Source organism: Anarhichas minor, unplaced genomic scaffold (assembly GCF_050575085.1).
Source record: "Anarhichas minor isolate MPS153535 unplaced genomic scaffold, ASM5057508v1 ptg000054l, whole genome shotgun sequence".
Classification (NCBI taxonomy): Eukaryota; Metazoa; Chordata; class Actinopteri; order Perciformes; family Anarhichadidae; genus Anarhichas; species Anarhichas minor.
In genome coordinates this window covers 824774-846344 of record NW_027466500.1, presented here as the reverse complement: position 1 = coordinate 846344, position 21571 = coordinate 824774, and the positions used below count along the sequence as shown (strand labels likewise).

Below are 21571 nucleotides of genomic sequence, written 5' to 3'. Positions count from 1 at the left end.
TGGCATGAAACTGAGGTCTAATCGCTGCTGATCCGGACCGAATGATGTCAAGAAGTGACGAATCGCTAGCTTGCTGCTTGAGCTCTGTGGCCACTCTGCACACACTGAAATGCAGATTCACTCTTTTTTGTTGTTGAGAGAACTCATTTGAGTCAGTTCTTAAACCCCTATAGGCATCTACAGTACTCATGACTTTCACATGTTTAGGACTTGCAGATAATCAGCACAGATGACAACCAGGTGGTGGCAGCGATTCAGGACTGGCACCAGAATGACTCCTACAACCTGTACATGTCTGAGTCCAGAGGGCTGTTCTTCACCTTGATGCTGGAGAACGCTGTGAGCAGTGGAGGACCGGAGGGCAACATCATGATAGACCTCTATGAGGTAGGCAGCGACAGTGCTGTTGGGCGGTGCTGTCATCCTTTACATGTTTTTATTCTATTCAGGCGCGCTGAACCAACTCAAATCACCGGCCTGGCTTTATAACTGCTGCAGTTTATAGGGCGTGTTCATTGATGTTTACGACTAAAACAATCAGCTACATGGTAATTTGTGCAATTATACATGAAAATGATTTTCTATTAAGCAATACCTTAAACTGTTTGTGCAATTATACACTCGTGCCTTTATATTCTGTATGTTCCAATGCTGCTCGTACTTGGATTACTCTTTACATTAATTAGCACTGAAATGATGTCAATCGACTGACGGAAAATCCATCAACAACTTTAAATCTCTTATCAAACAAAAATGCCAAACATTTGCCGGGTACAGGTTCTCAGATTTGCTGCTCAAAGTTGAGGAGTTGCTGTTTCATCTATTTTGTATCGTTGCAAATTCCTTTTCTCTGTTTTTTAACTATTGGCTGGACAAGAGTAGGGCTGCAACCAACGATTGTTTTCATTCAAACTGTTTTTTGATTCATTGTTAATTTTTTAGGTCTGTACAATGTCACAAAATGGTGGTACTTGTTCATTGTAATTTCCTAGAGCCGAAGGTGATGTATCAGATGCTTTGTTTTATCCAACCGACTGGTTTTATCATTGCGAAACTCCAAATTGTTCAGTTAACAATAATGTTAAGAAAAGGACAAGCAGGAAATTGTCACATTTGAGAAGCTGGGATATTTTTAGTAACTTCAACTAGTTGCAAATTAATTTTCTCTCGACTGTTGCAGGATCGAAACAAGAGAAGAGCTCCCTTTTTGTTTTTAGTAATTCGTTTTCACAAGGTTCTTAATAAATGATTAATCAGAAAAATATTGAACAGATTCATCAATAATGAGATTAATACTTGGTTGTACACTTTAGTCATGAATCCACTCACATTCACATGCAATTTAGAATATCTAATCCACCTAACTTTCATTTATTTAACCATAAGAGGGAACAGGAAACTGTGTATAAGATCACCATACAAATTGAAATTCCTGGTTTGGGGGCTTGAGCAGTAACAAGAGACTCTGACAAGTAAAGAACAGTCAGACTAAAACTTTGCTTGAAGTTAATCTTGATTTTCTTTAAGTGTACCCTGCGCTGTCTTGGATGTCCTCACCATAATGGAACAGATGTTGGTACATTACATTGAGTGCCTCTCTCGTGTCTCTGCCCACTTTGATCTTACTTTTCATGTGACATTTGGACACAAAAAAAACCATTTAGCCTGTCGAGTCTTCAGGTAACGAACCATCTGTACAGAAGTTGAAGAAGCGCAAGTGTCATGTAAAGCCCATAGTCACAATTCAGGGAAAACAGCAGCTTTAACTTGTGCCCTGAATATGTTATATCTGTGTTGACAGATGTGCTATGAAGTTTGCAGTGGCTGCACATGTATACATCACTTTAGATTATCCTCATCTGCAGCCAGAAGTAAAAGCATCACATTGTTACAAAAACACACCTAAGATAGCCGTCAGCATTGGTTACTCTCACTGCTCACTGACCTCCACAGACATTGTATGTGAAATTTTTCTCACCAGCTAGTGCAGAGAATCGGGATCAAAGGGGAAGTGTCTGCCGAAAGAGGCTGGATATCGAGGATTTGCTGCCTTTGCTGTCCAGAGCACTCAGCACACTGGGAATTGAAGGAAAAAAGAAGAGGACAGCCATTTGAGAGACCACCAGCGCAGCAGAAAGAGCCTCTACATGGCTATGGCTGAAAAGAGAACACCCCTGGGTGGGAAGTAGTTAGTTATTGCCAGCTGGACACAAGCAGGGGCCTGATCAGCCTCTGCTGGGTTGAATGGGGGAGGGAGCATGTTGTTGAAAGAACCCGGAACACCTGATGATCCCAGGAACTTCACTGATGATGTGTCCAGCATTTTCAGAATGTTTATTTTTTTTTAACTCACCTTTGTCCAGAAATATGTAGCGACTATGACTAGCAGAAGATAGGAAATGGTGATTCTTTCTGTGACAAAGATGTGTGCTCTTTAAATGGAAGAGAAATGTGAATAGCCGCCACGCATGAGAGTCTGCATCTATGTGCACAGAAGAAGAAATATCTCAGGGCTGTGCCATATGTTGTTTTGATTCAGCAGAGTCCTACAGATGGTCCAAAATAGTGCTCCCTGTCAGAAAAACTATCACTTTAAGACATCTTTTCCTCTCCGAACTAGGCCTTCAGCTTTACTTAAGTCTGAATAATTTACGGTTATTTTTTATTTTTTTTCTCCCTTTTTTGTTATTTTCCCCCACTGCTCTCTGTCTCTCATGTACGCAGGTTGCCGGGATTAAAGGGGTGTTCCTGTCAAATAAAGTTGTTGAGAACCAAGTGAAAACTTATATCACATACAACAAGGGGAGAGACTGGCGTCTTCTTCAGGCTCCAACAACCGATCTCCAGGGAAACAAGGTCTATTGTGAACAAGTAAGTGGGCCACTGACAAGAGATAGATTTGGTTATTTGGATTTCCGTTATCTTCTAAAAGTATATATACAATGGATGAATAATGATCTATCTCTATATGTATGTGTGTGTGTGTGTGTATGTATATATATATATATATATATATATATATATATATATACACACATACATATACATATACACATATATATATCTATATATATATAGATATATATATATGTTTTTAATTAATCTCCTTAATTAATTGGGAATCAAAACATTTAATAAATGAACATTGTTCTGTTGTTATGGTATTATTTCACCTTGTGAGTCAGTGAGTGTCATCATGGGAAAATGTGGTCCTGGAGACACCTGCTGTAGCAGAACTATACCACAGAAGCACTTCTGAGGACTTTGGCAAGTGTTTGTATTTCTGCTGACAGATTGTGTCACTGCGATAGCATCTGAAGATGGGTGTGGTCTGAGCAAAGTGCCAGAGGGAGCGCGGTAGGGAGTGGGAATGGACCATTAGTTTAACGTTTTTTAAATAAATTTTAAAGACAGCATTTCATGGCAGAAATAAAAACGCTTTACATTATCACATGGTGACAGGAGAAGACAATACTAAAGTAGAAAGTAGGAAAAACTTCTAATAATTAATGGAAACACACAAAGTGGGGTCGACCCAGTCAACAAATCAAACCACTTTTAGCCCAATAAAGGTCCCACAAGTAATTGCATCATCCAGACCGCCTCTTACTGTACTCTTATTGGATTGTATTTCAGCCATAATAATACCAATATTAACTGAAAATACACATTTTGATAAATTGTGATGTTAAAGGGATCCTTCCATATTGAGCTTCCTGCATAAATGATTTGTAGTCAGTTTTATCTGTGGAGACTTGGTAGTGTATGGTTATACTTAATGTTTTGTGTTGGGAAAACTTTTTACTTCTTTAACATATTTACTACATTCTGACAAACATGTTCACATTTCTTTCCCAGATCTCTGCACCATAAGATTTAAAAATTCATGTTTTTTGTTAATTCATTTAAAATAATGATAAATAAACAATTAAGAAATCAATTCAGGGCGGTTATCATGACATGTGAACCAGGTCTGTATCAAACCTTTCAATTTCACATTTTCACTTCAGAAAACGAATGTCCTTGTGTTTGTGCTCTGCAGCCTTACTGTTCGTTACATCTACACCTTCATGTGTCAGAGAATCCTTACACCTCGGGAAACATCGTCAGCAAAGACTCAGCTCCAGGAATTATAATAGCGTCAGGTGAGGAGATTATTTGATTTGAACAACCAGCTGTTGTTTACTCTTAATGATGGTTCCTCGATTGTATCTCTCAGTCAATTCTGTCCTTTAGTTCAGTTCCCTACGTTTTCAAACTGAAATGAAATCAATCTTTCCTGCATATCTTCTCCATGTTACATCAGTGCAAAGAATTTTTGTTTTGTCTGAATAAATGTTAAAATAGAAAGAAAGCAACTGTACTGAAAATAGTGCTATCGTACCTTTTGTATTCAGGTGTGGTTGGACCTGAGCTGACCAGTAATAATGTCAGTATTTTCATCACATCTGATGCTGGAAACAGCTGGAGAGAGGTACAGTATGATAACTGTAAGACGGTCTATTGTCCCTATACAATAGCTGCATTTCTCCAACAATAGTTTTTTTTGTACATTACTTTGCTGAATTTTTTAAAAGCTTATGTGATTTGAACTTTCCCCTGAACTTTCCTTCAGTATAATATAAAACAAAAGGACAAAAAATATGACTTTAGTCAGGCATTAGCCAAATTAAGAACAGAAATGTGACTGAGCTTTCAGTGCCAACTTTCACCTCTCACTTTCCAGTTCTTGGTGAAGAAATAAAGAATTGAGGTTTGACACCCAGCCTTGTGAAGAAGTGTGCATCTCTGATCTGTAAAACGAATAAACCAAAAGGAGCCTACAGAGGCAACACTTGCTTGACGCTTTAGTTTATTCACACAGCTGAGACCCTTGTGTTAAGAACAGTTTCTACTTATTTAGTGTGTAGGTGTAAGTATGCATGTCCCTCATGTCGTCATTGGTGCACACTTTGTGTAGACTAAATGTTTCTCTGGTGTGATAAAGTGAAGCTGGTTGTGTCTGCAGGTTTTTCAGGAAGAGTACAGCGTGTTTTTCCTGAATCAAGGAGGATCTCTGGTGGCCATCCGACACACACCTCTGCCAATTAGGCACATTTGGTAAGGCTCTCCAAGGGTGTACCCAATCCTTTTAGAGACTATACTCGATCTTCAAACAAGGAGTGAGGCTGCTTTTCTGCTAAGGATTGTCATACTGAATTCAACTCTATTTGTGGCTAGTCTGTCTGTGATCCAACCATTGTTCTCTCCCTCAGGCTGAGTTTTGATGAGGGCAGAAACTGGGACAAATACAGCTTCACCTCCTCTCCGCTCTATGTTGACGGGGTACTGGGAGAGCCTGGAGAGGACACCCTCATAATGACGTAAGATACGAAGGAATCAAAAGGAGCTCCTGTGTTTGTAGTTTAATTATTGCTCTGAGTAATTATATATTACCCCAATAAAACGTTAGAAGTGTACATCTAAGTCTATTCAATGTGAATTTGAAAGGGTTTCATGAGCCCTAGATGTTTCTCAACCCACAGAGGAATATGGATTAAAGTCGGTACCCAACATTACCCAAATGTTTAGTCTGTTTTTCTTATTTTAATCTGCCCCATATACCAAATGTTTTGACCGTGTATTATGGCTTCTCTGTGCAGGATATTCGGTCATTTCAGTCATCGATCTGAGTGGCAACTTGTCAAAACTGACTTCCGGTCCATTTTCCAACAACGATGCACATCCGAAGATTACATGACATGGCAGTTACACAATGAGGTAAGCTGCCACTCGCTGATCAAACCCAAGTGAATCTCTTTGGTTCAGTCACACAATGAAAGCAAGATGGTCGAGAGAAAAAAAGGATAAAGGACCTCAGAAATGTTTATGATGCATTATTCATCACAGGGCGAAGTGTGCATCATGGGAATGAAGAGAATCTTCCAAAAACCAAAAGCAAACGTTCGATGTGTCAAGGCCAGAAATCAGTATATTTCCCAGATGTCAGATTCCTGCCCATGCACAGAGGCAGATTTTGAGTGGTGAGTTCCCTGCTCTGCAGCTACTCTTTTCATTTCATTAAATCCAATACAAAACCTTTTATCAGCCTCCAGAGGCAGAGTCTGTGAAGCAAACCTAAGGCACAGCAAGAGGAGTGTTTGAAGACTTATATTTTATGATATAGAGGTTGTTATTCTTGTTTCTGTTATCTTTCTATCGACTTAGGGTGTTAGTTAGTATATGATTTTAAAATATGGCATAAGTTGTTTTAACTCTTAGCTTTATAAACGATTGTGGTTGTAATCAATAATCCAATATAAATTAAAAACAAACAAACTGGGGTTTAATGTAGTGAACTGTGATTACAGCAAACAAAACTTAAAATGTGTTTAACAATTTAATAAACAACAATTAGCATGAATTGATTGATTTGGACATAATTTTATAAAACAGTAATGATCATATCAACATAACCCAATTTAACTGACAGAAGATGACTGAAAATATTGAAGCTCAGCCCCAACAGTCAAATATGTGATAGCAGTTCATTTCTGCATCTTACTACTTATATCAAGTGCACTGGAATAGGTTTGAATCATGAATACAACGAATGCCTCGCTCGAGAGTGTATTATTTTATACTTCTGTATGTCTCACAACTTGACTTTGTCTCTTATGGTTTTTGTTTTATCTCTCTGATCTCACTGGTGCTAAATGAACAGCTCCTACCACTAAATTAAACAAGCTTTACACCACTCTATTACAAGGTTTATTCAACTTTCTGACTCTGAGACTGTGTTTCTCTGATCATGATGAAAGAAAATCTGACGGATCCCTCTGACTTTCTCGAGGTATAATCATACTTTGTATAAACACGCACAACTCTTTTTCTGCCTTTATATGTGTGATACATAAAACATCAAGTCTCAAACTCAGTGAGCTGCCGGGCTGTGAAAGGTTTTCTCAAGCCGAGAACACTTCTATTCCCAGTAGACATGTACTTACTGTGTATGAGTCTACTTGAGCTGAGTAATTATATCTTATATTTTCAATGAATGATAACTAACCTGGATAATTCCTAAGAGTTTCTCTTTCTTTACCTGTTGTTCCAACGTAAAACAGCGACTATGGGTTTGAGAGGCAGATTGACGGGAGCTGCGCTCTGGCTTTCTGGTTCGTTCCTACAGCAACATCCAGAGACTGCATCGCGGGGGACAGCTTCCTCAACACCACAGGGTACAACAGATTCCTTTGTGGTGACACGAGCAACGGGAGTACTCGGTGTAGAAATGTCTCCGGTTACAATCAAGCTCAACTTTCTTGAAAATCACCTGCTACTCTGTGTGAAAATGTTTGTGCATTATGCACCATCCAAGAAAGCTTCTTAACCTTCGGAACAGACGGGGGAAGGAAAATTGGAGGAAAATCAAAAAACAAATAGGATTACAAATCGGTGTACGGCTAACCTACGAACTACCAGCACCTGAACCCACATGCTGCAATCTAAAGTGCTCTAAAACGTATTAGCAAGCCAGTAGATAATTCAAAATAGTTCACATAAAAGGATAAATAGTTGAAACATAATTTTCATAATAGTTATGTTTTGTATGATAAAAATATGTTATTTTTTATACAGTTAATAGTGTGAAATAACATCCATTACAAACTGATGGCTGTTGTTGTTTGAAGAAGCTAATTGAGCTCATCTATGGGGGTACGGTAGACAAAAACAGCTTTGGAACCACTGTTGTATATTTCTAATGAATGTCTCCTTGTGTGTGCATGTGTTGTATGTCTGCTTTTACACTCATGTGGTGCTCATCTGTGTCTTTTTCGGGGTCTTTAATGAATTCCAGATATCGCCGGGCTTTGTCTAACAACTGCACTGACGGAACACTGTTGAAGTACAGCCCCAGGCGACAAAAGTGTCCCCGTCAGGCCCCCAGGGGCCTCCAGCTCTTCACCAGTGAGGGAACACTGGTAGCAACCCTGGAGAGGAATGTCACTTTCTTGGTCTTTCTGGAAGAGGTGCTGCTTTTCACTTTATCAAAGTAGTAGTGTGTGTTACAGGGTGATACTTGTAGGCCTCGTGCTTTTCTGTAGTGTCGTGTTTTATCTGTATATTGAGATGCTGTCAGAGAGGCTAAAGCACCAGCGTATCCAATACTATGCAGTGACATGATTTACCACTTGGCCACTTTCTTGTAGATATTATGGAAAATGCACTCTGTTACGTGTTGGTGAGGACACTGAAAAAACAAGAGACTACAGTGTGAGTGACAGCATTGTGTTTTCTTTCTGAAGGGTCTCGGCTCCATGACAAGTGTAACGGTGGACTTTGGCGACGGCACAGCGATGTCGTATGTTAACATAAGCTCCATCGATGACGGGGTCAAGCACATCTACAGTAAAGTTGGCATCTTCCAAGTTTCTGCTACAGCAACCAACACTCTGGGCTTTGATAGGGTGATACTCTATCTCCACGTCTCCTGTGAGTTAAATCATTTATTTCATTTAAAAGTGGCTTTCTAGAACATAAACAATTATTGGACTATTCTTCCATTGATTTTGGAATTCGAACACTAGCCCTTTTTCCTCCAGAATAGACTCTGTCTGCATTATTTTAATCAATTTTGCAATATCCCATTGACTTTATCACCTGTGACTTCAAATTTGGCTCCTCAAAGCGAGACTACATCCAAAATCTCCATCCAAAAAACACGCCCCAGTGTATGCCGTAAAAGACGGCAGTTTGTTGTCTCCTTTAAAAGAGAAGTGCTCTAGTTCAGCTCAATGTAATGGTTGGCATCTAAACATCCACAAACACTTGTCAAAATACTCCCGTAGTGCAATCATCTTCTCCACTGTCTATCTACCATATAAGCTCAGTGTGTTCCAGGCACACTGTCAATGCTGTGCCCAAAATATGGCTAAAAACATGGCTTCTGCTGGAGTTTTGAGTATCCTGTTATTAGCCACATTTTAACAAAACATTTTAATTATAGTGTTCATGTTTTCTCTCTAAAGGTCAACTTGAACAGGTCCAGCTCTCGGCTCCTTCAGTTGTCGTCAAGAACAAAGCGGTAAACCTCACGACAGTGTTACGCCCCAGCAATGTGGGAACAGTCAGCTACTACTGGTGGTTTGATAACAAAACAGAGGTTCGCTTTACTTTCTTATCCTCTTCCATGTAGCCTGTTTGCTGAATGACATGATAGAGTCACAAGTCACATCTCTCTCTGTCTCTTTGCCTTTTAGCCTGTTGTGACTCTGGACGGAGCGATGTCCTTCACTTTCTCCAAGGAGGGAAGTCACACCGTCACTGTTCAGGCTTCAGTTGGCAACACTGTCCATCAGGACCAAATGACTGTGGCTGTTTATGGTAAACTCAATACACACAGAGAGCCTCTAAATATAATTATAGATGGAAAACTATGGAGTAAATTTTGTGTCTTCATATTGAGAGGGAATCAATGAAAGTTTTGAAAGTTGATTATTTTTCCAATAATCAAAATTCATATGAAAATGTAAAAATTCTGAGTCTCTTCTTAAAAACAACATATATAATACATACATAAATATAGGTATCCTAGGTCTGAATTTTATTCTATCTCATTTCAGATTATTTTCGGTCATACGTTTTGGGCTTTTCTTCTAATTTGGACGAGCTGAACCCCGGGGTGTCTGAGTGGAGAGAGGACATCAGCCGAGTGGTGAAGATCAACATGGTTCAGGTCAGTTTTTCAGCTGCGATCTTTTATTATAAAGACCATGACACAATCAGGAATTAATTGAACAATGTATGGCAATATGCAGCTTTGCACTCGCCTGGAGGGAGTAAGTCAAGTCTAATAAACCAATGGCATTTCCATTCTTGGTTATGCTGCATTTATAATGTATGCATGTGGTCTTGTCAAGCGTTGCACTCTGCTACCTGCAGTGTCTTCAACCTCAATTGCTGTCTAATTGTAATGTTAACCTCTACACTCTGATATTGCACTTCACCTGAAATCAGTACAACCTTCCAACTGAACTTGTTAAAAACAGGGCAGTAAAAGCACCGCTGTGGTAGTTGCCATTTGCTCTCTAAAGAGCTGAATGCCATTGCCTTGAGAGAACACCAAAACCTCAAGTAAAGAGAACTTAACTGTGGTTAAGTGCATCCGGTTTCCCCTCTCAGACATTGTGGGGATGTCAAAACAGCAGCAGGTTATGTAAAAGACCTGGATACTGAGGTCTATATATATATCCTACAGTAGCCCTCAGTACGAAACATTCACTTTGACCTTCTGTCTTGTCAGATATTACCATGGTTTACACTAGGAAACTGACAGGAGACCTCTGATTACGGCATAAATGCACTAAAAGCCCTGGCCTTTACCAAAGACTGTCAAATTGAGCTTGCATGTTTCAGTTGATCCGTGCATTATATCTTGACAGTGACTGGTACTTAGGCAAATGATATGTGAAGCAGTGAGCCAGGAGAATCTACTCATTAATACAGAACCAAAGCAGAGAATATCACTCCAAACACTGTCAATTAGAAAACCCTTTTTTAATGATGTTTTGTTGTTATGATTAAAGGTCACAGGAATAAAGGAGGAGCAGCTCCTGGTCACAGTGCTCCCAGGTTTACCAACAACAGCAGAGATCTTCATCGTTCCTGAAAAGAAGCCAAGAGACGGGGGCATGGATGAAAAGTGGGCGCACCTGGATCAGGTACCGTCTCATCAAATTGTTTTAATGGCCCTCTGCAGATGTTCACGGCAATGCGGTTTTCTGGGATAATTAAAACCGCACAAAAGTAAACAGAGGAAGTCTAGAGAAGATATGCCTGGAGGATATGTCCTTTCCATTTAGAGTGCCGTACAACACTGTTGAGTGATCAGCTTGAGCTATATTGCTGTATTAAAGTGATGGTTTATTATGTTTGGACATGTCTTTCACCAGAAGGTTACATCTTGTTTGAGTGGGTTGTACAGAAGCATGGTCTTCTAGTGAGATGTTAAAAATACACGTTATAGGCACATGTACATGTAAAATATTTTTTGCATTTTGCGTGATAGCTTTGCTCGCAGCCAAAATAATTTAAAGTATTCTGTGCCATAAGTTTATCAAGGATTTTGTCCTGGTATGATGTGATAAATGAGTCATCAACCTCTATTCATCATGTGGTTTGTAAACTTGCCAATCTGAAAAAGTTGATTTCAATTTTGGTCGTCTGGCTTTCCCATATATTCCAGCAATCATCCACAATTATCTCACTAATCACTGATTATTCTCCAGTTCTGCTATGAGGTGTTTTACATTTTACATGCTGAACATTTGAAACATTTTTCTACCTTCCAGGCAGCCATTGGTTGGTACTTGTATAGATGTAAAACTTGTTTTTCCTTGAGGCAATACTTCACAATGAGCATCATGTCCACATTTATTTTTGTCAAAGTTACATTATTGTTGCATGGTAACACAGTTTTAAGTGCTTTGGAAAGTCTGCACTCCTGCACAATGCGACAATAAGGGTAAGTTTGACAAAAATAAATGCGGACATGATGCTCATTGTGATGGATTACTGAAGTCAGCCAAGTTTAGAGTCTCTGCAAATGTATGTTGATACCATGGTGAAATGATTGGACACCCTGGCTACATGGTACTGTAGGAAACATGCTATGTTATTCTTTGGAAAAGGTCAGCAGTAATGAGGAGTGAACATGTTTTGTAGTAATTGGGGTAAAGCAATAAACTGGTGTGGTTCATTAAGCGACAACACACAGAGAACAAGAGGAATATGTTTCATTATTAGCATGCAGGCACATAGGACCCATCTCATCTCATATAGCTCCATAAGACATCCTCCTCATTTAGTTTTTGAGTAAACCCCTTTGATTCCCTGCGATTCCCACACACACACACACACACACATACACACACACACACTCACACACTTTGTTTTGCAATCCCCCCCTAAAGACTAATGCATAATGTCAACACTAGAGGGCAATGTCTTCCCGTGTAAAGGGACTAAAACAGCATCCATCAGAGCACTAGAATATTACTTACAAAGCATCTCGTACATATTGTCGACTCACTGCCACCTTTTAGAAGTTTGGAGGCTTGCCTTAAACTTGTGATGACAACAACAAAACCATAATCAAGTTCCGATGCTTCATGGTTGTTATTATTATTCTTCAAAACTAATCTCTCAACATGTTATGGAAAGCTATCAAATATGTATACAAAACAATAAAACAGCGCTGCTTTTTAAGCACCAGCTAAACTAAAGCAAATGTATTCATCATAAGGGATAGGAGGACCTCAATGTATCACAAGTAAACATAATTTTGCTGGCTCACAGTCAGTCTTGAACTAAGTTAATAGATATTTAATTACATTGATGCATCATATAATTGGCAGCATCGAGAAAGGAGACAAACTAGGGCAGGCGGCCTGGATTGGGAATTAAAGAGATGTATTTATCTAAAGCCTGTCTGATTACCTGGCAGAACCTCACAGACAATAGGGTAATAAATCTTCAGTTCACCGCTCTCAGCTCGAGTGAATGACTTGCAACGTGGATGCATTAAGTGAGCGTGTGCCCACAACCCACACACATGCATGTAGTGAGTGTATGTGTGGTGCGGCTTATTAAAATGTGTAATAGATTTACTGACCCTGATATGCCACTAGAACAAAAAGTAATTATTCATACTGTGTAGAGCAGTCTAATTTTAACCAGTGGAAAGATTTTAGAAAGAGCAAGATGGAATTAGTGAGGCATGGCTAAGGAGTCAAATGGGTTCTGGGAAGGCGTTTTGGTCTCCTGTTAAATGATTGCTTCATCTAGGTGTGAAAGCAGGGGAACTTCAGGGAGAAAAATTAATTTTCTGATATTAGAACATACTTTGATTTCCAATAGCTTGAACTTTAAATCATTAAATTATATCTTCTGGAAATACTGAACAAAAACAGGTAAGAAATTTGGTTTTGATCAAAATAGCAATACATTCTCTTTTTAAAATCTCACTGCCACACCGATAGGGCCGCCCTTTTACCTGACGGGGTTTCCATCGCCATTAAAATTCTGCCGGGTTTCAGTGCAGCAGGTTCGGTTTTCCGTGTCATATCAACGCTTGCTCCTCTTTAGAAGGAAGCAAAAACTCTGATTCATAATTCAGGCTGTTAGATGAAATGACTGTGGTTGAAATATTGATGACTGTGGAATATTGCTGTGCAGCCGCTTCTAACTGAGTCTTCTCTGCTCCATCACCCCTCCTCATAGCTTTCTCAGGTTCTGCTAAGTGCTTTGAACCAAGACCTCATCCAGTTCACACTCAAACCGGGGGTGCAGGTGAACGTGTACGCCACGCAGCTGTCTCCAGGTGAGCCTGCTGCCTCAGCCACACTCCAACCCCGAACAAATGGAACTCTGATCCCTTTTTAGGAGAGAGTTGCATTTCAGGTGGTTGTCACGCCAGACTTTGTGCCTTCAAGTTTCAAGGTGAAGATGTGTAGTAAGTCTACAGGTTTTGAAATGTAGTGTTTTAATTGTATTATTGGTGTATTGTTTGTTTTTAATATATATAAACTCCCTGGAGAGCAGTATTGATAGTGAAGGGCTTTTCCTGGATAAAGTGTACTTTAGAAGAGAAAGACAAAGAGTTGATTGGATAAAAGCATCATATGAAATTAAAAAAATGCATTTATCCTCAGTTGGCCTGCATGTGCACTCAATTTTTCTTGCTTTTTTTTTGTCCCTCAAAGCTCCTCTTGTGGACAGCAGTGATAGTGGCCACAGTGGAACTGCAGTCATCATGCTCGTGTCAGTCGTACTGATGGGCTTGGCTGTCTTTGTTATATATAAGTTTAAAAGGTACAGTATACTGGATAGAATATATTTGGACTTGTGCGAAGATCAATCCTCAGATTTTCAGGAGCAGGTATCCATGATAAAATAGATTATTGTTGTCTGTGTGTTTGCATAATGACCCTGTTCGGAGTCGGCCCCATTAACTACAAGCATGCATCTCACTCCTAACTCCCAAAACTTTCCAGAAGTATTCAGACTCCATATATCTCTGAGTTATGGACACCCGTGACACAATAATAGCTTGAGGAATAAGACAATTCCCCTCTGTCTCAATCTGCAGAATATTACAGGGAATGACAGTCTAATCAATTCCCACAGAGTGCTGAATGGCTGTCAGAGGCCTGCAGTTATCAATATTCATCTATCTGACAATGTGAGGGTTGACCTTTGCGGAAATGCTAAACACAGCCATCCAAGGTGAGGCATACTCTGCAGAAAGGCAGGAAAGGTTGAGAAGATAAGCCCTGAGACAACATACATTATACAGTGAGGGACATACAGTAAATAGCATCCTCTGCTGCAGGTAATCCCATGCCAATCATAAAGGAATGGTTTAGTTCCTCTGTAGTTTGCAGGGTCTTTCTCATTATGAAGTAAAACATTACTTAACTTTCACTTTCAAGATCTTAATTACATTAAGAAATCAACTTTTAGTTTCTAAAGCTGCCTCAAATGTCACCGCACCAGCTGCGGCACAAAATCACAAGGGGAGACTCTGAAATTAGAAATGCAAGATGTTAGTTTTTAAGTGGAATTGTGGGTGCATCTGAGGGGATGAAAAATTGATTGAAAATGGAGGTGAACAATATGAAAGTGAAAGAGCAATGCCCAGTGGAATGTGAAATGCCCTAGTTTCCAGCTTTCAAGCAATCCTCTCCCATCCTGAACAGTTAAAAATAGTGTGTGACACATTATGCTTAGTGGAAGCATTAGTGAAACAGACCTGATGGCAGGTTTCCATTAGCTTTGCCTTTTTTTTTAAATCTTTTTTTTTTTTCCCCCACTGCATGACCTACAGGAAGATCCCGGGCATCAACACATACACAGCAGAGCAGCCTGACAAAGAACAAGAGGTCATCCCGACAGTGACCTCCATAGACGTCCCAAACCCTGAGGGGGACAAGCTGACCTCACTGGATCATGTGGATGTACAGTTGGACTCAAAAGGCAGAGGTAATTATGTTCCTCCCTTTAAGCTACAGCTATTCCTCACGAATATACGAGGTTTTTTCTCGTTGTTATTTTCAGATTTGTATGTTGGACAATGAGGGTCTATTCTTGATGAAGTGTTTTATTCTATCACGTGTCAAAGCAAGTATTCGGTCTGTGGTATTGCACCTAAAAATAAGTTCAGGTTATCACCACCTGCACTGTTCTCAATGCAACAAATGTTGTCTTTGTGTGTGCTGGTCATAAAGACTGCAGGACTAGCTAAAAAGTCAATTCGTCCGAATGCCAAAAAAACATTTTCTTTAGTGGTAGTTGGTGGTAGTGGATATATTTGCCAAGGTTTAGAGATATGCAACTATTTCATTAGTATAAAGTCGTTCCTTTAAAAACTGTTCACAGTGACACATAACGAGTAAAGCCGTAAACGGTGACATTACACTTCTATCACTTCAGTTGAAGCCCATATTCTTTGCATGACAAATACAAGGATGCTCTTCCTGTTCCGCTGCATGTCCTAGACACTTTTCTTGTGTTTTCCTTGCTAATTGGCAGAAACAGTGATGCACTGTTTGGAAATGTAGTTATTATTCTTGTTAATTAGTACAAAAGACTTTGAATTAGCTATTCACATACAAAACATTTATGTCAGCCAGTTAATTGGAGAACATAGATGAGGAAAAAAAAAACAACCTTCAACCAGGATAAACTTTAAGCTCGTGGCTTTTCTTGTCTTTGCGCTGCTATTTAATGCTCAACTTGTTTTGCACATGAATATATATTGTTTGAGAGTACGTAGAAGTACATATAATGTTAGAACTGAGGATTTTCTTTTTGCTTTGTGTATGATTTAATCAGTAGTTATGTTTGAATCCATGTAGGATGGGCCAAATGTTTGGCATGACAAAGAAATAAAAAGCAAACTTCCTAGAAGTGCAATCAATTATTTATGTTCACTATTACTCTACCAGACCACATACTGCAGCATTCACTCCCATAAACCACTTACAGTTTGATCAAACAGATGGCTAATGTGACCGTACCTTAACCTGAACATTGTTTGTGAAAAGACTTGTTGCTGTTACATTTCTGAAATGTAATTATTTTAATGCTATGAGCCCCACAAACAACATGTAATTCACCCCCTTTGTTTTTGAGTTGTGGTATAAATCACAGAAACAGACCACCACTAAGTACATAAAACCAAAACAATTCAAATAGTTATAGTGACACATATAGTTACATATCACAAGGGTTAAGTGAGAAAATGATTATTTGTTTTGTAAATTGCGTGAACTGACCCTTAAGTACAGTAAATAAAGTTGTCAAAAATGTCGCATGTTAAAAACTGCACCGCCAAAGAGAAACAGTGATCACAAGTTGAAGATACATGATAATCGCTTATTGTTAAGTACTGATGCTATTCCCCCTGCCTCCGTATTATCATACAGGAGATACCAAGACACCGTTATTATTATGTGCAGTATATTTATGTATTTGTCAGCCTGAGTTTGTCACAGCAAGGTATTAGTATTCACAGGTAAGTGAAGCACAATCTAGTGCAAGCTAAAGTGATGAGAATGTCTGGGTGAATTATTTGACCCAATAAAATAATTAGTGCATCAGGAAAGTAGCGGAGTGGTGAAAGCATTTTCATCAAGAAATATCTATGAGGTTCCAGTTGATTTACTTCTAAACAATCGACCCATCCAAGATAAATGTGTTTGCCTGCAAAAAATACACCCGTATGCAAATCGATACATAAAATTCCTCCTCTGTGTCTCTCTTTTTTTTCTCCCTTGTCAGGCTACCTGCCATCTCACGCTGACATCAAGCTCTCTGATGAAGCGCCCCACGTGTTTTAATGTTGCGAGTCTATGACCAACTCGAAAGCAATACATCTTCTTTGGCAGTTACTTCCAGCAAGCTATGAAACCACGGTCACAATGAATGGTCTCGAGTGTTTTGCTACCCTTGCATCGATGGACCAGTTAACACTGTGCTGCCTAATCCCTCTGAGGAGACTGTACAGATTTATACTTGCTTCTTCAAAGGGGACACTTTTTGACTGAAAATACTTGTATTTTTGCAAGGACATTGATCTTTTTATGTAAATAATGTACATCCATAATGGGAAAAGTAAAAGTTATTTGTCTCAGCTGGTTACAGCTGCATCTGCCCAAATATGAAAATATCACACAGCTGGGCAGATGTGATGTATAATAATATCTCAAAATATGTTCCTATTTCTGTTCTCTGGGCTTGTGTTTGTGAAGTTTACTTTAACTATGTGGAAATAGCTTATCTGATTAAGACAGTGAGGGAAGCAGATTCATTAAGCTCTGTACAATCAGTAAATCTTATCACCAGATTCTCATCAAATGAAAGCTTGCAATATCCAGGAGATGAGGGAGGGCTCCTTGTCCCAGATCTGTGTATTCCATCAAGCCCGTCTCTTTGCCGCTCAACATGTTATAAATGTCATAACAAAAATAACAACAGAAGATTAAAGGGGAAATATACTAGTCTGTTATATACAGTAGACGAGACACTGAGCAATCCCTCTTGTGTAGGAGACTCAAATAAGTCATTTTAGTGACAGTGGAATGGAAGCTAACATGATTAATGTCAAACCTACTTTAGACAGATTATACACAAATTTCCAATCTAAATCATGCATATGGATTATTTGTGCAGCGGAAATCTTACATTTGATTGTTTTACAGTCAATTCGACTGTTAAACAACGCAATGACTTTTAAACTTGTGCTTCGTACATATCTGTTGCCCAGAGCATTTCTTGTACATTCTGGTTTCTATAAATAGAGCTAAATGTAAAACCTTAAGAATAATTCCTGTGTTACCAAAAAAAAAAGCTATGGTTACAGCCGCAAACACATACTGTGTAGTGAAAAAGTGCTAGATCTGTATTTTAATTAACTACTTCTTTGTTCAAGATTCATTAGCTATTTGTTTGTCTGATGTACCACCATGAAGTTAAAAGACTTGAGCTCCTTGACACAGTTACAAAACATTTTTCATGTTTTTCTTTGAACTGAGCATCACTGTGAAGGTTACAGGAAGTATGGCAACACTAAAACCACACCAGGATTCAACGGAAACATGTTCTCATTTGACACCTTTTTATTTATTCTGGACTGTTTATCTACCACTATGTTACCAGCATCTCCACCTGGCATTTCCTCAGGAGCCGGCAGTCTGTTCTAGGTTTGCCTCCAAGGACTCAGCGCACAAAAGGCTGCGGATTTGTTCATCTCCTTCGCTGCAAGGGACACGGAGATAGAGAAGACGTATCTCCTGTCAACAAGGCTCAGCCTACGCACAGAGCTTTGGTCAGCCGCTGTCTCTTTGGGATAAGTACTGAAGTTCTTCTTCATCCAACTTTTCTTTTTAAGTGTTGTCAGCATCATATGTCAGTAAGACAAATTGACTGGAGGCTTCTCCATACTTCTTTCCTCCAACCCTGCGATTGAGCCTGAAGCATAAATAAACTCTTTCTCGTCGTCAGGCGAACGCTGTCTCTCTACACCGATCATCAGAGAGTTTTTGTCGAGTCCCAATAATAAACCTGTGAATAGGACTGTAAACATATTTGCATGATGATTTTTTCCCCCCTCTCTTTCAAGATGGTAAAAATGTGTCTTAATTAGAAAAGAAAAATGTAATGTGAACTGCAGTATTTTCCGTTTCTCAAAGGCTGGACAGCTCATTCATTACAAGTGACTTGCTGTTCCTGTGTTTTTCATTTGATTTCGCAGAAGTAACCATGGTTGCAGAATAAAGCAGAAACTAAACATTGATGCAGTGTGGCGGATTGTTGAACTCATTTCCCCAAAGCGTAAAGCGCTTTATATATTTTTGCTGTCTGTTAAAATCCATGTGGTTCACTGCAGCATTTAGTTGTGTTTGACCTTTGATTTAGTCAATTTCATAAAGGGCGGAGCTATGACTCAAACTGGTAAGTTTGATCGACGGGCACCATCACTCGAATTTGTTGCTTTTTTCCGCTTCGTCTCTAACAAGTGTTGCTTAGCACACTCAAAGTTTCAGTTCACCCATTTGCATGATACAATAGGGCCGAGCAGGAGGACAATGAAAGGCAGCAAGTAGCCTGGAGTGATTCTAATGGGCTAGTTCCTTGGCTCTCCCACTGTGCAACAAATTAATTATCCCCTCTCCAGGAAATCGACACACACACACACACACACACACACACACAATCAAGGAAGATTTTCCCAGAATGGGTTGCACCTTGAATGAAAAATGTCCCACAACAATAACCCCACAGCAATATTGTGTTAGCCACAGTGTGAAATTGATGAGCATGTTTCCTTTCATTGAGTGCTACATTAGTGTCTGGCTGCAGCGAATCATCCATTAGGGATTGTCACCGTTCAATTTGATTGTGCACCGCCGAACATCCCAGGGCAGTTAGAGAAAGGCCTCGGTGTTAATTCAGACTGAGAGCAGGACCGAGAATAAGACTCTCGGGGCGTTGATGACTGTTGGGAGTGATGGAGATTGGTGTGCGATATGAAGCTGTTGAGGTGGCAAACAAAATGCAAAACAAAGGAACAAGGGCCTTGTTGCTGCATCTTTGTGCGTGAAGAATCATTTCAGCCAATCAGCCACACAGTTCTGCCCTCCAAACCTTTCTGTCTCTTTGCCATTTTAAAGTGAAAGGCTTTTTTTTTTTCTAAATCGGAGGACAGAGAATGAGCAATACTAACGGCAGTAGTTCTTTACAAAATCGTCCGTTCCTCATCATTCGACTACTGCCTCAGTAATTGTTCCCATTAAATAGAAACCATCTGTAACTGGCAACTTGAGTGATAGAGGTAAAATGAAGCTCAGTCAAAGTGTCGGATTGGAATCTTCACATGGGTGTTATCCCACTTCTGCCCATTAAAGCTGACTTCAGAGCCTCTGAGGGATCATTAAAAGTGTAATGCTGAGACTGATGTGCTGGCTGCTACAAGGCACCTGACTTTCAGATAACACGCGCTTCATGAATCTTGTTTTCAGGTTTATGTCATGACAATGCAGACATTTCTCATTCACAGGCAGCCAAAGACATCTGTCTTCGCATCCTTCCGCCAGGAGACAAGAGTGTAAACTATATTATATTCTTACATCTTCCATTTCAACAGAAACGTTGGGTGCATGCATAATAGATACACATGATTCAATATAAAAATACATTTATTTTTGAACAATTTAAAAATGGCAATTTGTTCACAGTAAGAAATATGATGCAAAACAAGACAATTTATATATCAGACAAAAATGAACAATATCATAGATCATGCACAACTTTTTGCAATTGCACAACTAGACTATTAGACAAGGTGTCAATTATTTGTTTAATGAAACTTTAAAACCAATAATGATTGTGTGTGTGTGTATATACATATACGTATACATATATATGTATACATACATACATAAAGTACTTGCTCTCCCTAATATATTATATCTTTTATCACAGATTATTAGGGCATGCTACTGGAAAAAAAATCAAACAAATGAAAAAGATGACATACAGTTTGTTGTGAGACTGAAGTACATAGAAACATACTAACCTACTAACTGTTCAGTGAGTCGACCTTACATTAAAGTAGGATGATGCTACTGTACATTCCTTTACATTCCTTCTCTCTCTATGTACAAGTTTACAATATTTCTCCTTCTAAGGCCATACGTTCCATGTTCAAACATCACATTTTCCATTGTGTACCATCATCCGATGAGTCATTTAACTCATGTTAACTTACAAAGCAAAACCAACTACATATTCCTTTCCGATATTCCTTTCTCATGAGCATTCACAACAGTCAGATTTTGACATTTCAAATATAAATATTCATTAGTGTATATTTACAACTCAAAGACCTCTAGTTATAGGGCGGTAAATGTTTATCCAGAGCGTTAATGTGGTTTATTAAACATGAAATGATGACTAAAGTTATCTATCAATTATATTATATTATAAGGAAAAAGGAAAAAATGTAAAAACAAAATAAAAAGGTTACGCTTGAGAAATGTTATAGCCTTCTCAGTTCAATGTGTCTGTTAGAGGGAAACATTATCAACAAGTACTGTAATATTTCATTTTTATTACATCAAGTGTGTTCATCATTTTAAGCCCTGTATCATGATAGTCCTTAACGGCCTAAATGTCCTTATAGTGAGTCGTGTTCATTCTCTGTCATTCAATGCAGAATTGAAAGTAACATTTAAAAAATCTATACATATACAGTGAAGCCTATACATTATGTCTCTTGTACTGAACTGTTAATTTAATGGTACTTTTCTCATTTCACTGTTTCTTATAGATTCTGAGGTATATTATTTGAAGAACTCTGTTTTTCCTCTGCTAATTTCCTCCCAATTAACACAAATGATGATATGTCACAGGCGGTGATGCATTCATCAAAAGTACACAATGGCAGCTGAATATCCATGAAATAGATGGCGTTAATGTAGAGCCGGGAACCTTGAGGCTAATTGGGCATTTTTTTTCTGGCTAACTTTAT

At 39.0% G+C, this 21571-nt stretch overlaps 1 protein-coding gene across 1 annotated transcript in view; it reads left to right on the top strand.

The window, feature by feature from the left end:
* LOC142931820 (VPS10 domain-containing receptor SorCS1-like) overlaps positions 1 to 18835 on the top strand; it is a 41080-nt gene extending 22245 nt beyond the window's left edge. Inside the window, exons 9-27 of the mRNA XM_076075935.1 lie at positions 208 to 387; positions 2725 to 2871; positions 4043 to 4145; positions 4398 to 4474; positions 5009 to 5100; positions 5256 to 5363; positions 5643 to 5760; positions 5890 to 6023; positions 7104 to 7217; positions 7838 to 8009; positions 8286 to 8472; positions 9009 to 9142; positions 9240 to 9363; positions 9603 to 9715; positions 10566 to 10700; positions 13261 to 13360; positions 13743 to 13851; positions 14867 to 15021; positions 16822 to 18835. Coding sequence (XP_075932050.1) covers positions 208 to 387; positions 2725 to 2871; positions 4043 to 4145; positions 4398 to 4474; positions 5009 to 5100; positions 5256 to 5363; positions 5643 to 5760; positions 5890 to 6023; positions 7104 to 7217; positions 7838 to 8009; positions 8286 to 8472; positions 9009 to 9142; positions 9240 to 9363; positions 9603 to 9715; positions 10566 to 10700; positions 13261 to 13360; positions 13743 to 13851; positions 14867 to 15021; positions 16822 to 16880 — 2361 coding nt within the window. The 3' untranslated portion in view covers positions 16881 to 18835. The remainder of the gene's footprint in view (positions 1 to 207; positions 388 to 2724; positions 2872 to 4042; positions 4146 to 4397; positions 4475 to 5008; positions 5101 to 5255; positions 5364 to 5642; positions 5761 to 5889; positions 6024 to 7103; positions 7218 to 7837; positions 8010 to 8285; positions 8473 to 9008; positions 9143 to 9239; positions 9364 to 9602; positions 9716 to 10565; positions 10701 to 13260; positions 13361 to 13742; positions 13852 to 14866; positions 15022 to 16821) is intronic.
* Positions 18836 to 21571: the final 2736 nt, after the last annotated feature.